Source organism: Dendrobates tinctorius, unplaced genomic scaffold, assembly GCF_039654945.1.
Source record: "Dendrobates tinctorius isolate UK_male_01 unplaced genomic scaffold, ASM3965494v1 ptg000254l, whole genome shotgun sequence".
Lineage (NCBI taxonomy): Eukaryota > Metazoa > Chordata > Amphibia > Anura > Dendrobatidae > Dendrobates > Dendrobates tinctorius.
In genome coordinates this window covers 7854050-7873377 of record NW_027361921.1, presented here as the reverse complement: position 1 = coordinate 7873377, position 19328 = coordinate 7854050, and the positions used below count along the sequence as shown (strand labels likewise).

The 19328-nt window shown below is 41.4% G+C and overlaps 1 protein-coding gene across 1 annotated transcript in view; it reads right to left on the bottom strand.

Moving 5' to 3' along the window:
- Positions 1-19328, bottom strand: part of VPS16 (VPS16 core subunit of CORVET and HOPS complexes) — a 325784-nt gene that overhangs the window by 8853 nt on the left and 297603 nt on the right. The window contains exon 23 of the mRNA XM_073558129.1: positions 3475-3578. Within this exon, the coding sequence (XP_073414230.1) occupies positions 3475-3578 (104 nt within the window). The remainder of the gene's footprint in view (positions 1-3474; positions 3579-19328) is intronic.

Here is a 19328-nt window from a genome sequence, read left to right as displayed (position 1 = left end):
TTTAAACTATAGGTGTGTCACAAAACTTTATTACATTTAAATGTGAAAACAAAAAAATTACATTTTTCCACTGAAATACTGCTTTAGCATCAAATTTATAAGCTACATGAGGGGTAATCAACCCCATAATTTGTTATGCAATTTCTCCAGAACATATTAATATCCCATATGTGGTCAAAAACGAATGTTTGGGTACACGGCAACACTCAGAAAGCAAAGAGTGCCATTTAATTTTTGGAAAGCAAACTTGGACACAGCGCTGCATGTGCAGAGCCCCTGAGGTAACAAAGAAGCAAACACACCCAAAAGTAACCCCATAATGAATTCATCTATGAGAATGGTGAGCATTTTTTACCCACAAACTACATCACAAAATTCTAAAAGATTTAGTCATGAAATCGAAAAAATTAAGATTTTTTACTTAAGCTTCAAAGTTTGAATTCACACAAATTAATTATAGGAGCAAATCGACAGGACAATTTGTTATGCAATTTTCACCAAATGTGTCAATACCCCATACAATCATGGCCAAAAGTGTTGGCACCCTTGAAATTGTTCCATAAAATGAAGTATTTCTACCAGAAAATTATTGCAATTACACGTTTTTTATACACGTTCATTTCTTTTGCGTGCATTGGAACCACACATAAAGAGAAAAAAGTCAAGTTGGACATAATTTTACATAAAACCCCCAAAATAGACCAGACAAAAGAGTTGGCACCTTTCCAAAATTGTGGGTAAACAACTTTATTTCAAGCATGTGGTGCTCGTTCAAACTCACTTGTGGCAAGTAACAGGTGTGGACAATATGAAAATCATACCTGAAACCAAATAAAAAGGGAGAAGTTTACTCAATCTTTGGTTTGTGTGTCTGTGTGTGCCACACTAATCATGGAGAGCAGAAAGAGAAGAGACCTGCCGGAGGATTTGAGAACCAAAATCGTTCAACAATATCAACAATCTCAAGGCTACAAGTCCATATGCAGAAATACTGATGTTCCTTTGTCCGCAATTCACAACATAATTGAGAATTTTACAACCCATGGCGCTGTAGCGAATCTCTGTATATGGCAGAGAAAAATTTGATGCTTGGCTGCAATGCAAGATAGACCGGATGGTGGATAAGCAGCCCCAATCAAGTTCCAAGGAAAATAAAGCTGTCCTGCAGGCTCAGGGTGCATCAATGCATAAGTGTCAGCGCTAACCATCCGTTGACACCTGAGATGTATCGCTATGGCAGAAGACCCAGGAGGTCCCCACTGCTGACAGTTTGTAAAAATGTATGTGAATAAGCCAAAATCCTTCTGGGAAGGAGGAGTCTTTTGGGCAGATCAGACCAAGATAGAGCTTTTTGGTAAAGCACATCAATCTAATGTTTATCAATGATAGAATGGAGCCTACAAAGAAATGAACACTACCCACAGTCAAAAATGGTGGAGGTTCAAATATGTTTTGGGGTTGTTTTGCTGCTTTTGGCACGGGTGCCTTGAATGTGCACAAGGCATCATGAAATCTGAAGATTATCAAAGGAGTTTGGGTCACAAGCACTACATTGTGACCCGAAATTCTTTGGCAATCTGTCAGAAAGCTGGGTTTGCATCCTAAAACATGGGTTTTCCAGTATGATATTGAACCCCAAACATACTTCTAGAAACCACCAGAAATATATGAAAAAAGAGTTGAATAGTTCTTAAGTGGCAAGAAATGAATCTGGATCTAAATCCCATTGAACACCTATGGAGAGATCTTTGACAAAGATAACACACGTAAGCACAAAATGCAGTTGTTAAATGAATGTATTTATTATTAAGGAAAAAAGAAATTCAAACCTACAAGGCACTGTGTGAAAAAGATTGCCTTGAACCCCCTCTTAAAAAACAAGCTGAAGTGCATTTGGGTTATGCAACAGGACAATGATCCAACACACACCAGCAAGTCCACATCTGAGTGGCTTAAGAAAAACAAAATTAAGACTTTGGAATGTCCTAGTCAAAGTCCTGTCCTTAATCCGATGGAGATGCTGTGACATGACCTTAAAATGGCGGTTGATGCTTGAAAATCCTCCAAAGTGGCTGAATTACAACAATTCTGCAAAAAATGAGTGGGCCAAAATTCCTTCAGAGCATTATAAAAGACTCATTGCCGGTTATTGCAAAAGCTTGATTGCAGTGGTTGCTGCTAAGGGTGGCCCAACCAGGTATTAGGTTTAGGGGGAAATCATTTTTTCCAAAACACACCAGCCACCTCTGAATGACTTAAGAAAAACAAAATTAAGAATTTGGAGTGGCCTAGTCAAAGTCCTGACCTTAAACTGATTGAGATGCTGTGGCATGACCGTAAAAAGGGGGTTCATGCTAGGACACGCTCCAATGTGGCTGAATTACAACAATTCTGAAAAGATGAGTGGGTCAAAATTCCTTGTAAAAGACTCACTGCCAGTTACCAAAAATACTTGATAGCTAATGTTTTTGCTAAGAGTGGCCCAACCAGTTATTAGGTTTAGAGGGCAATCACTTTTCATACAGGGAGCTGAAGGTTTGGATTTCTTTTTCCCTTACTAATAAAGACCTTTATTTATAAACTGTAAATTTGTGTTTACTTGTGTTATCTTTGTCTAATATTTAAATTTGTTTGGTGATCTTTAACATTTAAGTGTAACAAACATGCAAAAGAATAGGAAATCAGGAAGGGGTCAAACACTTTTTCACACCACTGTAATAAGCATAGACAGCTAGAACTCCTCAGAGTGTGTTTTTGGTTTGGGAAAAACTGAGGGATGTTTTTGTAGCAACATCGGACCTGAATGGACTGGCACGTCTGGGCCCTAACCTACGAGGTCTAAACAAGCTGGACTTTTGCTTGGTCTATTTTTTTCTGATGCCACAGTGAATAAAACACTGAGCTTGGACTAAAAACCTGCGTGTGCCTCTGTACTGTGTTATTGCCTAGAAGAGCGAATCCCCAACGGCTGTTTTTCAGAAAACGGCACGGTCAAGCTTCATGTAATTGAAGGAAGTATGAACGGACAGACAGACATTCCTGCTAAAAATCTGCTGCTGTCTGCCAGGATCATGAAGATGAAATGAGGGTGGACATTTCAGCAAGACAATGATCCCAAACACACAGCCAAGGAAAGTCTCCATTGGTTTCAGAGAGAGAAAATAAAGCAGCTAGAATGGCCCAGCCAATCAGTAAGCGTGCTTTATACTTTTCCCTGTGTCATTTCTCATTAATTATACATAATTCTTTGCCTGTGTGGATTGGACAGATTGTCACTAACATCAGGTGAGAATTTCATGCCAATACCAGCTTTAGAAATATATTTACTTAGGAAGTGTGTGTCTGTGTGTATCATATATTCACTATAGAACTCCAGTTCCATTATAGTAGAAGATAAAGCTCATATCTGAAACTGTTCCTTTATGTTAATTTTAAAACTGAATGTTTTATTCCAAATATTAAACATATTCTTACCCAATTAAAAGAAAAGCCTTAACCTTCTGCTCAGGGCTCACACGCGCTATGTACTTCTTTGCTTCAGATTTGTTTCGGTGCTTCATACAAATTTCAACGTATGGCTGTTTAAAGAAAAAAAATATATATAGTATTTTCAAAAGGTTGTTAATGTTTACTTGGCATGTACATTTTAAAATATGCAGATTATTGGTATATAGTGAAAATCCATAAAAGCTAAAATTACAGTGAATCGGTCGTCTGTAGATGAGGGACACTAAGGGCCTCTATACATGTTAGACTAAAGTCAGCTGAACCTGCTGACAGACTGATTTGACTCAGTCTAATGTGAACAGGGCGTCGGGTGACTGATGGTTGGGAGAGGTGTCTATTCCGTATGTCCCTTTTCGGACTAAAGATCCCATTGTCCTCGCTGAGAAAAGCCGCCAAGTGTCAGCCAGCAGCTTTCTAACAGAGAACACAGATGCACTTGGTTGTGCGAATGCTTCTGTATATGTGAGAGTTCGCTTAGATGACGGTTAGCTAAAACATAGTTTGTCCAACAGCCACTTAATGTGCATGGCCAGCTTAAGGAGTTTTCAATTAGGCTAGACGGGTACAATTTTGTTATATTGCAGAGCTCGTAAATCAGGCCAGGTAGGCTTATATCGAAACATTTCATAAAGTATTGTACAAGAATTCTGACATGGGTTTTTGAAAATACCGTAAGTACAATTGCCTGGTCAGGTCTTGGAAATCTATTCAATGATGTATGTGAACTCTAGTAACAGATCCATTAATACCAAGTAGCAGAATGGATAGTTGTTTTTTTTTCATTAAATGTTAAAATATAACTTTTAATCCATCATTAAAAAAGGGCCACATATACATTGACATAGTCTACCAAGAAGACAAATGAACATGTAACACATATCTTATATAAATGCCCACCTCTTTGGTGTGAGGTGATGGTACAAAAAATTCAGGGCACGTTTTCCCACATAAATTAGATGTTAAGTGTACACAAGGTAAAAAAAAACCTTAAAAATATATATAAATGGAATCTCAGCTGATTATTTCTGTGGACTATGTAGTGAAGGTGATCCTGGAGCTGGAGAAGAACTTCAATCAATAGGTTCAGGAGAGCATCAAATATTGAGAAATCCCTCTTGTTAAGCCCTGTGAGGCTATACTAACCATGAAAACTCAAAGATTCTGCCCTTACAAGGGTAGTCCACAGTTGATCCTCAAGGATTTTCCCTAGACATCCCTACTGGCTCGAGACGTGTTTCTTCCTACTTAAATTCAACAGGGGATAGTGCCAGGGTTATGCCGGCTCGAATTCCGGTAGGGGAAAGCAAGTTATTGAAAGCTTTATTATTTGTCCCATGTTCAGGGTTTAAATAAGGTGATAGCCACATGTGGATGGTTACTTCCCTTCAAGCGGTCTGCATGTCTCCTCCGCCCGCAGTGTCCGTCACACGAAAGATGCAACATTACATCCGGTCCATGGAATGCAAATTCCAAAAGTGGTGTATGCCGCAACAGGATAGCAGGTTTCAACACTAAAAAGAAAATTTTTTATCCTGTCCATAGTAGAACTGCTATGGATAGGTTCAAAGATGTTATTACAAATGAACTGAGAAACCTACAAGATACGTTTAGCGCTACAAAAAAATCAAATCTCACCAAAGATGAGAGTAGTGCTTTGAAAAATCTTACGTCTAACAGAAATAGAGTTATAAAAATGTCCGATAAGGGCAGCTCAGTGGTTGTTCTGAATTACTTTGATTATGTTGCAGCCATTGACTCGCATTTACAGGACAGAAACATCTATCATTTACGGGCGATCCTACCTCATTTTTTGGTGAGAAAATTAAGAAAATAATTGATGAAGGTTTTTCCATGGGTATTTTTTCCAAAAAAAGAAGCTGAATTTTTGCATGTAATTTCTCCGGTTATTCCTATCATACACGCACTATAGTTAGTTAGATACAACGTTTAGTGAACCGAATACCAGGTTTATTTGCAAGATTCAAGAGATGTGTTATGCATGCTTCATGGCTTTAAATGGTCCCACATATATACCTGGGTAACATGTGATGTTTCTTCACTTTACACCTGTATACCCCAACACACAGCTGTTCTGGCCATTCAGCATCATCTAGATAAATATAGCTCTTACACCCCTGAACTCAAGGAATATATAAAATATGTGCTTTCCTTTCTGCTTCGGCACAATTACTTCATCTTTAACCCCTTTCTGACATATGACGTACTATCCCATCCATGTGCCCTGGGCCTTAATGCCCATGGACGGGATAGTACATCATAGTGATCAGCTGCGCTCACGGGGGGAGCGCAGCTGATTACGGCCGGGTGTCAGCTGATTATCACAGCTGACACCTGCTACTATGTGCCAGGAGCGGTCAGGGAGCGCTCCCGGCACATTAACTCCCGGCACACTGCGATAAAACATGATCGCAGTATTCTGGTGGTATAGGGAAGCATCGCGCAGGGAGGGGGCCTCTCGGAGACCCTCAGAATAACGCTATATGATCGCTTCGATCCGAGGGCCTCCTCCCTGCAGGCCCCCGGATCCAATATGGTCGCGGGGTCCTTACAGGTCCTGCAGGGAGGTGGTGAGAGCAGGCGCTGAGAAGCCTCCTGCACTGCCTATCAGATCGCTAATCTGACACAGTGCAGTGCAAAGTGTCAGATCAGCGTTCTGACAATATATAGTGATGTCCCACCCTGGGACAATGTAAAAAAAAGTAAGAAAAAAATTAACGTGTAAAAATAAATTTTAAAAAATTCCTAAATAAAAAATATTCCCCAATAAATACATTTATGTAAAAAAAATAAAATAAAAGTGCACATATTTAGTATCGCCACGGCCGTAACGACCCGCCTATAAAACTGTCCCACTAGTTAACCCCTTTAGTGGAAAAACTTAAAAAAAAGGCAAAAAAACAATGCTTTATCATCATACCACCGAACAAAAAGTGGAATAACACTCGATCAAAAAGACGGATATGTATAAACATGGTACAGCTGAAAACATCATCTTGTCCCGCAAAAAACGAGCCGCCATACAGCGCCATCAGCAAAAAAATAAAAAAAAGTCATAGGTCGCAGAATAAAGCGATGCAAAAATAATTATTTTTATATAAAACTGTTTTTATTATATAAAAGCGCCAAAAAATAAAAAAATTATATAAATGAGGTATCGCTGTAATCGTACTGACCCGAAGAATAAAACTGCTTTATCAATTTTACCACACATGGAACGGTATAAATGCTACCCCCCAAAGAAATTTATGAAATGCTGGTTTTTGTATATTCTGCCTCCCAAAAATCATAATAAAAAGCGATAAAAAAATGTCATGTGCCCAAAAATGGTACGAATAAAAACGTCAACTCATCCCGCAAAAAAAGACCTCACATGACTCTGTGGGCCAAAATATGGAAAAAATATAGCTCTCAAAATGTGGTGATGCAAAAACTATTTTTTGCAATAAAAAGCGTTTTTTAGCGTGTGACAGCTGCCAAACATAAAAACCCGCTATAAATAGTAAAATCATACCCCCCTTTAGCACCCCCTTAGTTAGGGAAAAATAATAAAATTATTTTTTTATTTCCATTTTCCCATTAGGGTTAGGGGTGTGTTGGGGTTAGGTTTGGAGTTAGAATGCTCTCCAAACGCGACTTGGTGTCTGATCTCAATTCCAGCTAATTCTGCATTGAAAAAGTCAAACGGTGCTCCTTCTCTTCCGAGCTCTGCCATGCGCCAAAACAGTGGTTTACCCCCACATATGGGGTATCAGCGTACTCAGGACAAATTGCACAATAACTCTTGGGGTCCAATTTCTTCTGTTACCCTTTGGAAAATAAATTGGGGGCAAAAATATGATTTTTGTGGAAAAAAATATAGTTTTTTATTTTTATGGCTCTTCGTTATAAACTTCTGTGAAGCACTCGGGGGTTCAAAGTTCTCACCACACATCTACATAAGTTCCTTGGGGGGGTCTAGTTTCCATAATGGTGTCACTTATGGGGGTTTAAAGTGTTTAGGCATATCAGGGGCCCTCCAAACGCGACAAGGAGTCCGATGTCAATTCCAGCCAATATTACGTTGAAAAAGTCAAACGGCGCTCCTTCCCTTCCGTGCTCTGCCTTGTGCCAAAACAGTGGTTCCCCCACATATCAGGTATTAGTGTACTCAGGACAAATTGCACAATAACTTTTGGGGTCCAAATTCTCCTGTTACCCTTGGGAAAATAAAAAAATTATTTCAGGCCCAATTTTTTTTGTGAAAAAAAAGCCAAAAGTTCATTTTCTTTAAACATTCAAAAAATTCCTATGAAGCACCTGAAGGGTTAATAAACTTCTTGAATGCGGTTTTGAGCACCTTGAGGGGTGCGGTTTTTAGAATGGTATCACTTTTGGGTATTTTCTATGACATACACCCCTCAAAGTAACTTCAAATGTGATGTGGTCCTTATAAAATGGTGTAAAAATTAGAAGTCGCTGGTTAACTTTTAACCCTCATAACTTCCTAACAAAAAAAAATGTTGGTTCCAAAATTGTGCTGATGTAAAGTAGACATATGGGAAATGTTACTTATTAATTTGTGTGCCATATGTCTGTGACTTAAGGGCATGAAAATTCAAAGTTGAAAAATTGCGAAATTTTCAAAATTTTCGCCAAATTAGGTTTTTTCCCCACAAATAAATGCAAGTCATATCAAATAAATTTTACCACTAACAAGAAGTACAATATGTCACGAGAAAGCAATGTCAGAATCACCAGGATCCATGGAAGCTTTCCAGAGTTACAACCTCATAAAGGGACAGTGGTCAGAATTGTAAAAATTGGCCCGGTCATTAATATGCAAACCACCCTTGGGGGTAAAGGGGTTAATGGAAAGTTTTTCCTGCAATTCTGTAAAGTGGCGATGGGGGGCTAAATTCTCACCATCCGTGGCCAATTTGACCACAGCATGGTGGTATAATATTCGCAGGTACGCAGGATCCAGTGACGAGATGGAGCAAGCTTAAACGCAACTTTTATACAGGGCTTATTTGAGTAACTAACAACGGTTATCCTCGCAGGGATTCAAACAATACACAGATAACAAGATATTAACTACCCGGTCGGAACCGGTAAGTATAAGGTCACGGTATGGCCGACTAGGAGTCCGAGAACTATAATTAGCTAACTCAGACGTGTCACTTATTCTTCTCTGATGTCCGGCAGAGTGGTTGCAGGTGTCTATGCGGCGTCTCAGCTGCTGGGGCCAGCCAACGAGTTGATGTAAGCTTCTGGCGTCAATACGCCTAGGTGGAGCGAGGGCACAGCAGGCCCCTGGAGAGTTCGTCAGCACTGGGCCTCCTGGTGGAGGCGGGATGGTGGTGGCCGTGGGCCCGAACGTACAGGCTGCAGCCGCAGGCTGGACTCAGGCAGCGGCGGCCGCGGATGGCAGCGGACAGGCCGCAGCCGCGGGCCGGAGTCGAGCAGAGGTGGCTACGGGTGGCAGCAGGCAGGCCCCAGCCGCAGGCTGGGGTCAGGCAACGACGGCCGCAGATGGCAGCGTGTAGGCCGCAGCCGCGGGCTGGAGTCGGGCAGCGGTGGCCGAGGATCTGAGTGTTGGGAGCTGGGGCGTGGTCGTCCAGTTGGCGTTCCCCTGCTGGGCTGCTCAGTGCTGTCTGCTCTCTAATACCGGTGAGTCCCTGTCCAATCTCTCTGGTAGATGCTGACTCCTCCTGGCTCTCTGGCGCCACCTAGGCTTCCTGCACCTCTCCCGCTCTGTTGAGTGCCCCCTGCTGGCATTCTCAGTTTCTTTTATATCTGCTCTGCCATCACTCCTAAAAAAAAAACTATAAAACTATACGCCAGATATATAGATGATATGATTATTGTCTGGGGTGGTGAAACGTCCAAAAGCAAAAACATTAGGAAACGCATTATCTCCAAGTTTGCATATTAATCATCCCAACAAACCCAGTTCTCAAACGTGGCTGTCTCTCAAAGGCTATTACAAGTGTGGCCAATTACCATGTAAAACTTGCAGAGTTTCTTTGAAAACCGATCATTTTTTCAACCATGAAAGTAAGAAGTTTTTTTTTATAAAAAAACTTTTTGAATTGTAACAGTGATCACATGGTTTATGTTATTGAGTGCACAATTTGTAATCTTAAATATGTTGGTTCCAATATCCGAAAACTGAAATCTAGAATAAGGGGCGGTCGCCCCGGGCCCCGAGCTCTGAGGGGCCCACTGAGCTACACTACTGTAACTGTATCGGCGTGCACAGCCGATACAGGCCCCTGAGAAGACAGTGGGGGCCCCAGTGCCAGCAGTGGGCCCCCCACCTCACAGCCAGCAACCTCGTTATGAGCTTTTCTGTGCGCACAGGACCTGTGATGAGGTCACAGGAGGGGCAGAGTCAGGGGATCACATGATAAGGGGCTTCAGCACAGGGCTCTGCTGTGCTGGTTGTCATGGTGCTGGATGAGGTGAAGTAAGTTTCTGTGTGGGGTCAGGATTGGTTTACAGGGTGGATGTAGCAGAGCTGTGTGTATGAGGTGTACAGAGCGGAGCCGTGTGTGTAGAAGGTGTACGGAGCAGTGATATGCATGTATGAGGTGTACAGAGGAGCGGAGCCGTGTGTGTATGGGGTGAGCAGAGCTTTTCGTGTACGGAACGGAGCCAAGTGTGTATGGGGTGTACAGAGCAGAGCCGTGTGTGTACGGGGTGTACAGAGCAGAGCCATGTGTGTGCGGCGTGTACAGAGCAGAGCCGTGTGTGCAAGGTGTATGGATTTGAGCCGTATGTGTACGAGGTGTATGGTGTGGAACCGCATGTGTACGGGGTGTGCGGAGCAGAGCCGTGTGTGTACAAGGTGTACAGAGCGGAGCCAGGTGTGTACAAGGTGTACAGAGCAGAGCCGCATGTGTACAGCGTGTACGGAACAGAGCCGTGTGTGTATAGGGGGTGTGGAGCAGAGCCATGTGTGTATAGGGGGTATCAGGTGCAGTAATAGGGACACATACGGCAGCAGCGGCTCAGTACTGGGGTATCAGGTGCAGTAATAGGGACACATATGGCAGCAGTGGCTCAGCATTGGGGTATCAGGTGCAGTAATAGGGACACATACGGCAACAGAGGCTCAGTATTGGGGTATCAGGTGCAGTAATAGGGACACATACGGCAGCAGCGGCTCAGTATTGGGGTATCAAGTGCAGTAATAGGGACACATACAGCAACAGCGGCTCAGTATTGGGGTATCAGGTGCAGTAATAAGGACACATACGGCAGCAGAGGCTCAGTATTGGGGTATCAGGTGCAGTAATAGGGGCACATACGGCAGCAGCGGCTCAGTATTGGGGTATCAGGTGCAGTAATAAGGACACATACGGCAGCAGAGGCTCAGTATTGGGGTATCAGGTGCAGTAATAGGGACACATAGGGCAGCAGCAGTGGCTCAGCATTGGGGTATCAGGTGCAGTAATAGGGACACATACGGCAGCAGCGGCTCAGCATTGGGGTATCAGGTGCTGTAATAGGGACACATACGGCAGCAGCGGCTCAGCATTGGGGTATCAGCAGGATGATGGGTTTGTGCAGGTTGGGGATACATGGTGATGGGGCTGGAATATGAGAAGTGAAACATGTCGTTGTTGTATTCTCTGTAGCCGAGTCCTGGCTGGAGGAGTTGTCATGTCAGTCTGGGCCAGATGGAAAAGACGTGAAAAGTGACCGATTCCATCAGAAAGAACGTCAGCGGTAAGACACCAACTATACCTGTGCAGTAATCACATATGTTTTGTAGGACTGGTATTTACCACTGACCATATTGCGGTAATATCCATGTTGGTCTTTATATAGGGATTATTTTCAGTAACAGCGCAGTCATCTCCTACATCCACTATTAGGGTGCGTCACCGAGTTGTAATCAAAGTTACCTAGTTAGGGGCCCACTCAGAAGTTTTGCCCCCCCTGAACCGAAACCGTAGCTACACCTCTGCCTCTATGATATTGAAGAATCCACAGATAGAAATATATCATACGTCTCTAGACATTTTGTGGAAAGTCACAATCGTAGAATAGTCGGTCTTCGTGCATATGCCATTGAACATATACCTAGACATATTAGAGCTGGTAATCACTCGAGTGAGGTAAGCAATAAAGAAGCGTACTGGAGTTTTTCTTTGAATACTCAAGTTCCATTAGGACTGAACCTCAGACGTGAAGTGATGTTGCATTGCTAGTCTCTTTTTTTTTTTCTTTTTTTTGAGTGCACAATCCACTACAACTTTTGAGTCGTTTTTTTTATCTTTGCATTGCCATATTTGACCTTCTTGTAATTTTAACAATTTTTTATTTTTCTATCAATGTACTGCAATGTTTTGTTATGTCTTAATTTCTTTTTCGTTTTTAATCATACATTCCTTGTACACATTCATGCAAACCCTTCCTTTTTTCTGTGCAGCTTGACATATGTGCCATGTGTTTTTGTTTTTCCTTGATTATGTGGGAATATATTTAAATCCGAGTTTGTATACCACTCTCTATACAGTGTTCAAGAGCCATGAAGCTCAAAACGTGTATGGATTGATTCTTGTTATACACACCACCCCTCTTTATTGCTTTGTTGTCGGAGATGCCCATTTTTTCATTACTTTCAATTTTAAAGGATTTCCAATAAAGACTTTGTACATTTTAAATTTTTCTGGTGTGTTGAGCTGGTTCCAACTCTATTTTCCTCAGTCAGGTGTGAGTGCCTCATGGAATTTCAGGGAAGCAATTGTTTGGAGGATGTCATAACTTTGTTTGTCACTAAGAAGCATTTCGCAAAGTTGCCTATAATGTGTGGTCTCAAGGATCACTACGTTTCCCCATTTGTCAGAGAGTTTAATCGTAATTTTATCATCATTCCACTCTAGATCTGAACAGACCCTGCATTTCTGCTTTCATACATTTGAAATTAGTTAATCCATTAGTTAATCTTTAGAAATGACAGATTCCCTTGTGAGGGGGGTATCTTGGTGCGCTTATTTTTAAAGGTTGTAAAGGGTGTCTTTCCCTCAGGGTTATTGGTCTCTTCTGTTACACTAGTTAGTAGCCTCATATCTCCAAGGGTTTCTTTTGGAATGGCCAAATCACTACAAAGCTTTCTATCCTTTTTAACAAATAGTTTATGCCATTTTAATTTTCTTGTGCACAAGTGTAAATCTTTTATACAATTAAATTGATCAAAATCTGAACTGGGAATACATGAGAAACCCTTGCCCATCTGTTAATTGTCTACACAGGAGGTTAATTATGTGTGTCTGGCTTTCTGGCTAGTTCCCCATTAGGTGGTTCCTTAACTCCTTTATCTCCCCCAAGTCTGTTTTCACCTTCATGACCAGACCAAATTATAAAATTCTGACCATTGTCACTTTATGTGGTAATAACTCTAGAACGCTTCAGTGGATCACACTGATTTTGAGACCTTTTTTTGTGACATATTGTACGTTATGATAGTGGTAAAATTTCTTCTATACGATTTGCGTTTATTTGTGAAAAAAAACAGAAATTTAGTGGAAATTTAGAAAATGTAGCAATTTTCAATGTTTTAATTTCTATACCCTTAAATCAGAGTTATATCACATGGAATAGTTAATAAATAACATTTCCCACATGTCTTCTTTACATCAGCACACTTTTTTAACATAATATTTTGCTTAGGAAGTTAGAAGGGTTACAAGTTGACCAGCAATTTCTTATTTGCTATTAAAACAAAATTTACAAAACCATTTTTAGTGACCACATCACATTTGACGTGACTTTGAGGGACTGATATGTCAGAAAATACCCAAAAGTGACAATTCTAAAAACTGCACCCCTCAAGGTGCTCAAAACCAGATTCAAGAAGTTTTTTAACCCTTCAGGTACTTCACAACAATTTTTGGAATGTGGAAGGAAAATATGAACATTTAACTTTTTGTCACAAAAAGTTTACTTTAGATCCAATTTTTTTTTTATTTTTGCAAGGTTAACAGGAAAAAATGGACCATATAATTTGTTGTGCAATTTCTCCTGAGTACGCCAATACCCATATCTGGGGGAAATCTACAGTTTGTGTACTCATTAGGGCTTGGAAGGGAAAGTGCGACATTTGGCACTTTCAATGCAAAATTTGCTGGAATAATTAGTGGATGCTATGTTGTGTTTGGAGGGCCCCTGATGTGCTTAAATAATGGAAATCCCCTACAAGTGACACCACTTTGGAAACTAGACCAATCAGACAACTTATCTAGAAGTGTGGTGAGCAACCTGAACCCCCAGGTGTTTCACAGAAGTTTATAACATTGAGCCGTGAATATTAAAAAAAAAAAAAATCACATTTTTCCCTCAAAAATGTTATTTGATCCACAATTTTTTTTCACAAGGATAACAGGACAAAATGGACCCACAAATTACTTGTGCAAGTACACCGATACGCAATATGTGGTCGAAGACTACTTTTGAGGCACAGAGCAAAGCTCAGAAGGGAGGAAGCGCCATTTTGGAGTGCATATTTTGATGGACTGGTTTGAGGGTGCCAAGTTACATTGGCAGAGTCCCTGAAGTGCCAGACAAGTAGAACCACCCATAAGAGACCCAATTTTACAACCTACACCACTTCTGTGATCCTAAGTCCAAATGCCCCTCTCCCTTCTGAGCCCCAGTGTGCCTGAACTGCAGTTAGAGTTGATGTGTTTGGCATTTCTGTAGTGATGAGAACCCACCTAATTTATGGGTGCGTGTCTACAGAAGCATGAGCTGATCATAATGTACTGATCACTTCAACATACTGGTCATTACAGTGGCAGTTTGCAATTTTCACTCAGCAACATCCACTACTGCTTGTTTCTGGAAATTTCCCAAAGAGTTATAATTTACAAAGTGGAGTCACTTGAGGAGGGATTCTGCTTTTCTAGCACTTAGGGGCTTCTGTATATGGAGTTTGCAAACTATTCTTGGAAAATATGCGCTCCAGGAGGCAAATAGTGTCCCGTTCCTCCAGAGTCTCGCCGCGTGGCTAAGCAGTAATGTACAGTGGTACATATATAGGGCATTTTTACATTCAGCAGAAACTGGGGTAAATTATGGTGCCATTTTTACCCTTTTCCCAATATGAAAATGTAAAATTTGGGGCCAACACACAATTTTCATGGTAAAAATGTAAATTATTTTTTCTTCACGGCCCAATGGTGTAAAATTCTGTGACCCACCTGTGGTGTTAATATGATCACTGCACCCCTAGATCAATTAAATGAGAGGTGTAGTTTGTTATATCAGGTCACTTATGGGGGATCTGCTATTCTGGCACCTGAGGGTCTCTGCCAATGTAACAATGCACCCTCTAACCAATGCATCAAAATCTGCATTGCAATATGGCACTCCTTCCCTTCTCAGATTTGCCCTCTGCTTCCAAAGTAGTCTTTGATCACATATGGGGTATCTGTGTACTCAGGAGAAATTGCACAACAAATTTTGGGGTCCATTTTCTCCTGATACTGTTAAGAAAATACAAATTTTGGGCTAAAAGCCATTTTTGTTGTAAAATTGTGCTTTTTTTTATTTTCATGACTCAACGTTATAAACTTCTGAGAAGCACAAGGGGGTGCTTACCACACAGTTCGATAAGTTCCCTGATGGGTGTAGTTTCCAAAATGGTGTCACTTGTAGGGAGTTTCCACTGTTGTGGCACATCAGGGGAATGCCAAACATGACATGGCGTCCGCTAATTATGCCAACAAATTTTACATTAAAAAAGTCAAATGGCGCTCCTTCCCTTCAGAGCCCTGCTGTGCGCCCAAACAGTGTTTTTCCCCCACATATGGGGTATTAGCATGCCCAGGCGAAATTGCATAATAAATTGTATGATCCATTTTCTCCTGTTACCCTTGTGAAAGTAAAAAAAATTTGGTCTAAAGGAAAATTTTTGTGAAAAAAGTTATTCATTTTTTCCTTCCACATTCCATTAATTCCTATGAAGCACTTGAAGGGTTAATTAACTTTTTTAATGTGGTTTTGAGCACCTTGAGGGGTGTCACTTTTGATTATTTTCTGTCATATAGGCCCCTCAAAGTCACTTGAAATGTGATGTGGTCCCTAAAAAAATGGTTTTGTAAATTTTGTTGTAAATATGAGAAATCGCTGGTTAACTTTGAACCCTTATAACTTCCTAATAAAAAAAATTTCAAAAATTGTGCAGATGTAAAGTAGATATGTGGGAAATGTTATTAATTATTTTGTGTGACAGAACTCTCCGATTTAAGGGAATAAAAATGAAAAGTTTGAAAATTGCAAAATGTTTACCAAATTTCTGATTTTTTCACAAATAAACATTAAAGTCATATCAAAGAAATTTTACCACCATCATGAAGTACAATATCTAAAAAAAAACCCTCAAAATCAGTGGGATCGATTGACGTGTTTCACAGTTATGATCTCAAAGTGACAGTGGTCAGAATTGAAAAAAATGGCCTGGTCAGGAAGGTGAAAACAGGCTTCCGGAGTGGAGGAGAGGGGTTAATATCGCTATTGAGGCGCTGAACCTCCCACCACGACACCAATTGTTCCTTATAAACTTTAGCTTGTTCCCTAAAGACTACATTATAAGATGGAGTATTTCTTCTACCCAAATGCCCTTTATGAAAAAATATCTTTTGCTTCAGTTATCCATTGTTCGGTATTTAAACCCACTAAAAGAAAACCTGCCATTACTAGAAAAAGAAATTTGAAACAATGTAAAATATCAAATCACAGATTGAGTGAGGAGAAAAAGATCCAGCTACCGCCAAGGGATTTTACCATTATAAAAAAAAACAAAAAACTTTTATTGACACATCTTAAAACATGATTATAAAACAGGAAACACTAGGTCTACGCGTTCCAAGCAAACAAAGCTGTTCGTTATAGCACAAATAAAACATATGAAATCTTTTTTTTTTTTAATCAGGTAATTTTTTATTAAACATTTTCAAAAACTGAAAAAACAGGTAATCACATACAGGATAGTTCTCAAATAGTAAATTACATAAACACAATAGTACCCCACAACAATCCCTCCCATCTTACCCCCCACCCTCACCCGACAAAAAAACTCTCTTCTCTCCCGATGCATTTGGTCTCTCACAGCTACAATTTTCCGGTTATATCCTCCCCAACGCTCTCATCCATGTTAATCTAGAAGGCGCCAACCCGGGTGTGTCCAACCAAGGCGCCCACATATCCTCCCATTTCTTAACTGTTCTTCTCTTTTGGTACACATATTTCTCCATATCTATATTATTATTAACTGCATCAGTAACTTCCGTGATTGTAGGTACAGAAGATCCCCTCCAGTGAGCCGCCACTCTCTTAAGAGCCTGATATAATATTCGTGAGACTGCCAGCTGGTGTCCCTCCGAAAGCGGCAAATTCTCCACCCGTCCCAGGAGAGCCATTCTGGGGTCTAGTACCATTTGATATTGATAGACAGTATTAAGTAATTCAATCACATCCCCCCAAAACCTACATAGCCGGGGACAGTTCCAGGTCATGTGTATCACATCCGCATTGGGCATTGCACACTTCCAACAATCAGCCTCTCTAGCATATCCCATTTTCAACAGCCGTACAGGAGTTTGATAAACTCGATGAAGCAAATAAAGATGTGACACTCTCAGTGCCTTGCTAACCGAGACTTTTGTGACTTCTTGCAATGCATCTTCCCATTCAACATCTGTTAAGTCACCTACATCAACTTGCCACTGATTCTTCAATGCCTCCAAGCTTGCCACTCTCTTTTCCAACATTGTTGCATATATCATGGATATAATACCTCTTGAACCTCCTCCCCTTACTATTCTATCCAACCGCGGCGTTTTGGCTGGGTTACCTAGTGGGATGAGTCGCTGTTGTGTTTCACAAGCATGTCTCAGCTGGAGATATTGAAAAAATCTTGCAATAGGAATGGAAAACGTCTGTTTAAGATCCTCAAAAGATCGAAACTCCCCTTCCGAAAAAAGCTGTGATATTAGTTTAATCCCTCTCCTCTCCCATAGCTCAAAACCCTGTAATGTATTTAGCTCCGTACATGTCAAGTTTCTCCAGATCAGGGAATGCCCTGTGACTCCCTGTATACCCAATATTTCTTTGGCCATGTTCCATACCTTATCCATGCACTTCATTGTCGGACTATTGATAGCTCGGCCCTGACGGAACTGCCCCGAGTCTAGCGCCTGCACCAGTAAGTCCTTTCCCACTACACATGTAAGCATACACCCCGAGGAACTTCGCATGAAGAATCCTCCTCCCCATCCTCTAAAATGCTGCAACTGCGCTGCAAGATAATACAGAAACGGGTCAGGAACCACTAAGCCTCCTAGTTCTTTAGATCTATGCAAAACCTCCAACCGAATTCTAGGAACACTCCTCTTCCAGATAAGCTCTCTAAATATTCTATTTATCTGATAAAAGACAACCAGGAATCCAAATGGGCGCACTATGGAGGACATACAAAGCTTGTGGCATGAGAACCATTTTTACTAGGTTTGCCCTTCCCACCATACTCAGTGGTAGCCTGCACCAGTCCTTTACTTTTTGCTGAAATTTAGCAAGTAGCGGGGTAATGTTTAAACGCTCAAAATCTTGTATATTATGCCCAATATGGATTCCCAAGTATTTCAACTCTTTGACTACATTTAAGCGTCCGGCCGATCCTAAGGAGTTCTCGGGGGGCCTCTCCCACCAGCATAATTGAAGATTTCTCCCAGTTAATACGTAGACCAGAGATTGCTGCGAAGGATCCAAAGACGTCCACTGCCACCCTCAAAGAAGACGGCCAATCTCCCAAAATCAAGAGCATATCGTCAGCATACAATGCTATTTTTTCTTGTAAAGACTCATTTTCAAACCATTTAATTTCAGGTGTCGCCCGAATTACTACTGCCAAGGGCTCAGTTGCCCCGAGCAAACAGTAGGGGAGACGGGGCACCCCTGTCTGGTCCCCCTGTGTAAGTTAATTGTGTTTGAAATCTCCCCATTTACTCTAATTTTGGCCTCTGGACTCGAATACAGCAGCTGTATCCAGGCAATAAAATTTTTACGGAAACCCATCTTGGCTAATATAGCCCACAGATATGGCCATTCGACGCAGTCAAATGCTTTGGCAGCATCCAAAGATGCAACTGCTCTAGGTTCTGTCAGGAACACCGCACTGAACTTGCTCACTGAGCCAGTGCGCATGTCCTGAGTAAAGCGAACTGTGCTCAAAGATACCTGTGGAGCGGGCAGCAGCCGAGTAGGCGCGTACTTCAGAACAGCAGGACCTGAAGCACGTGACTGCTGGGAGCGTGGCCTAAACTCCAGAGAGCTAGGAGCTGCAAGAGAACGCCTAGCAGGGTAACTGTGAGACAAAGTTACCAAGGGGCATAGACAGGGAGGATAGTCAGGACGTAGCCAATGAGTCATACACAGAGATAGCTGCAAGGTACAAGAGGGGCGAGCAGAGAGGAGTCAGATCACAGGCAATGAGTCATACACAGAGAAGGTAGCGCAGTACAGAATCAACAGGGAAACTCACAACGGGGAACAGAACCAGGTCAGAACCATATAAACAAGCTATAACAACGAACATGCAGAGACACACAGAGGTCACCACACTCGGCCAAAGGCAAAAGTATAACTGACAGGGATTGGAGCTTCTCAGGGGTTTAAGAAGCTCTCCCAGAACCAAAGAGAGGCCACAATCATTAACCCCAGGTGTGCCGGTCAAAACCTGCACTGAGCTCCAGACATTAACCCCTGACGTGCAGCTTAAAAACCTACACTGGGATCATGACAGGTTCCTTTCC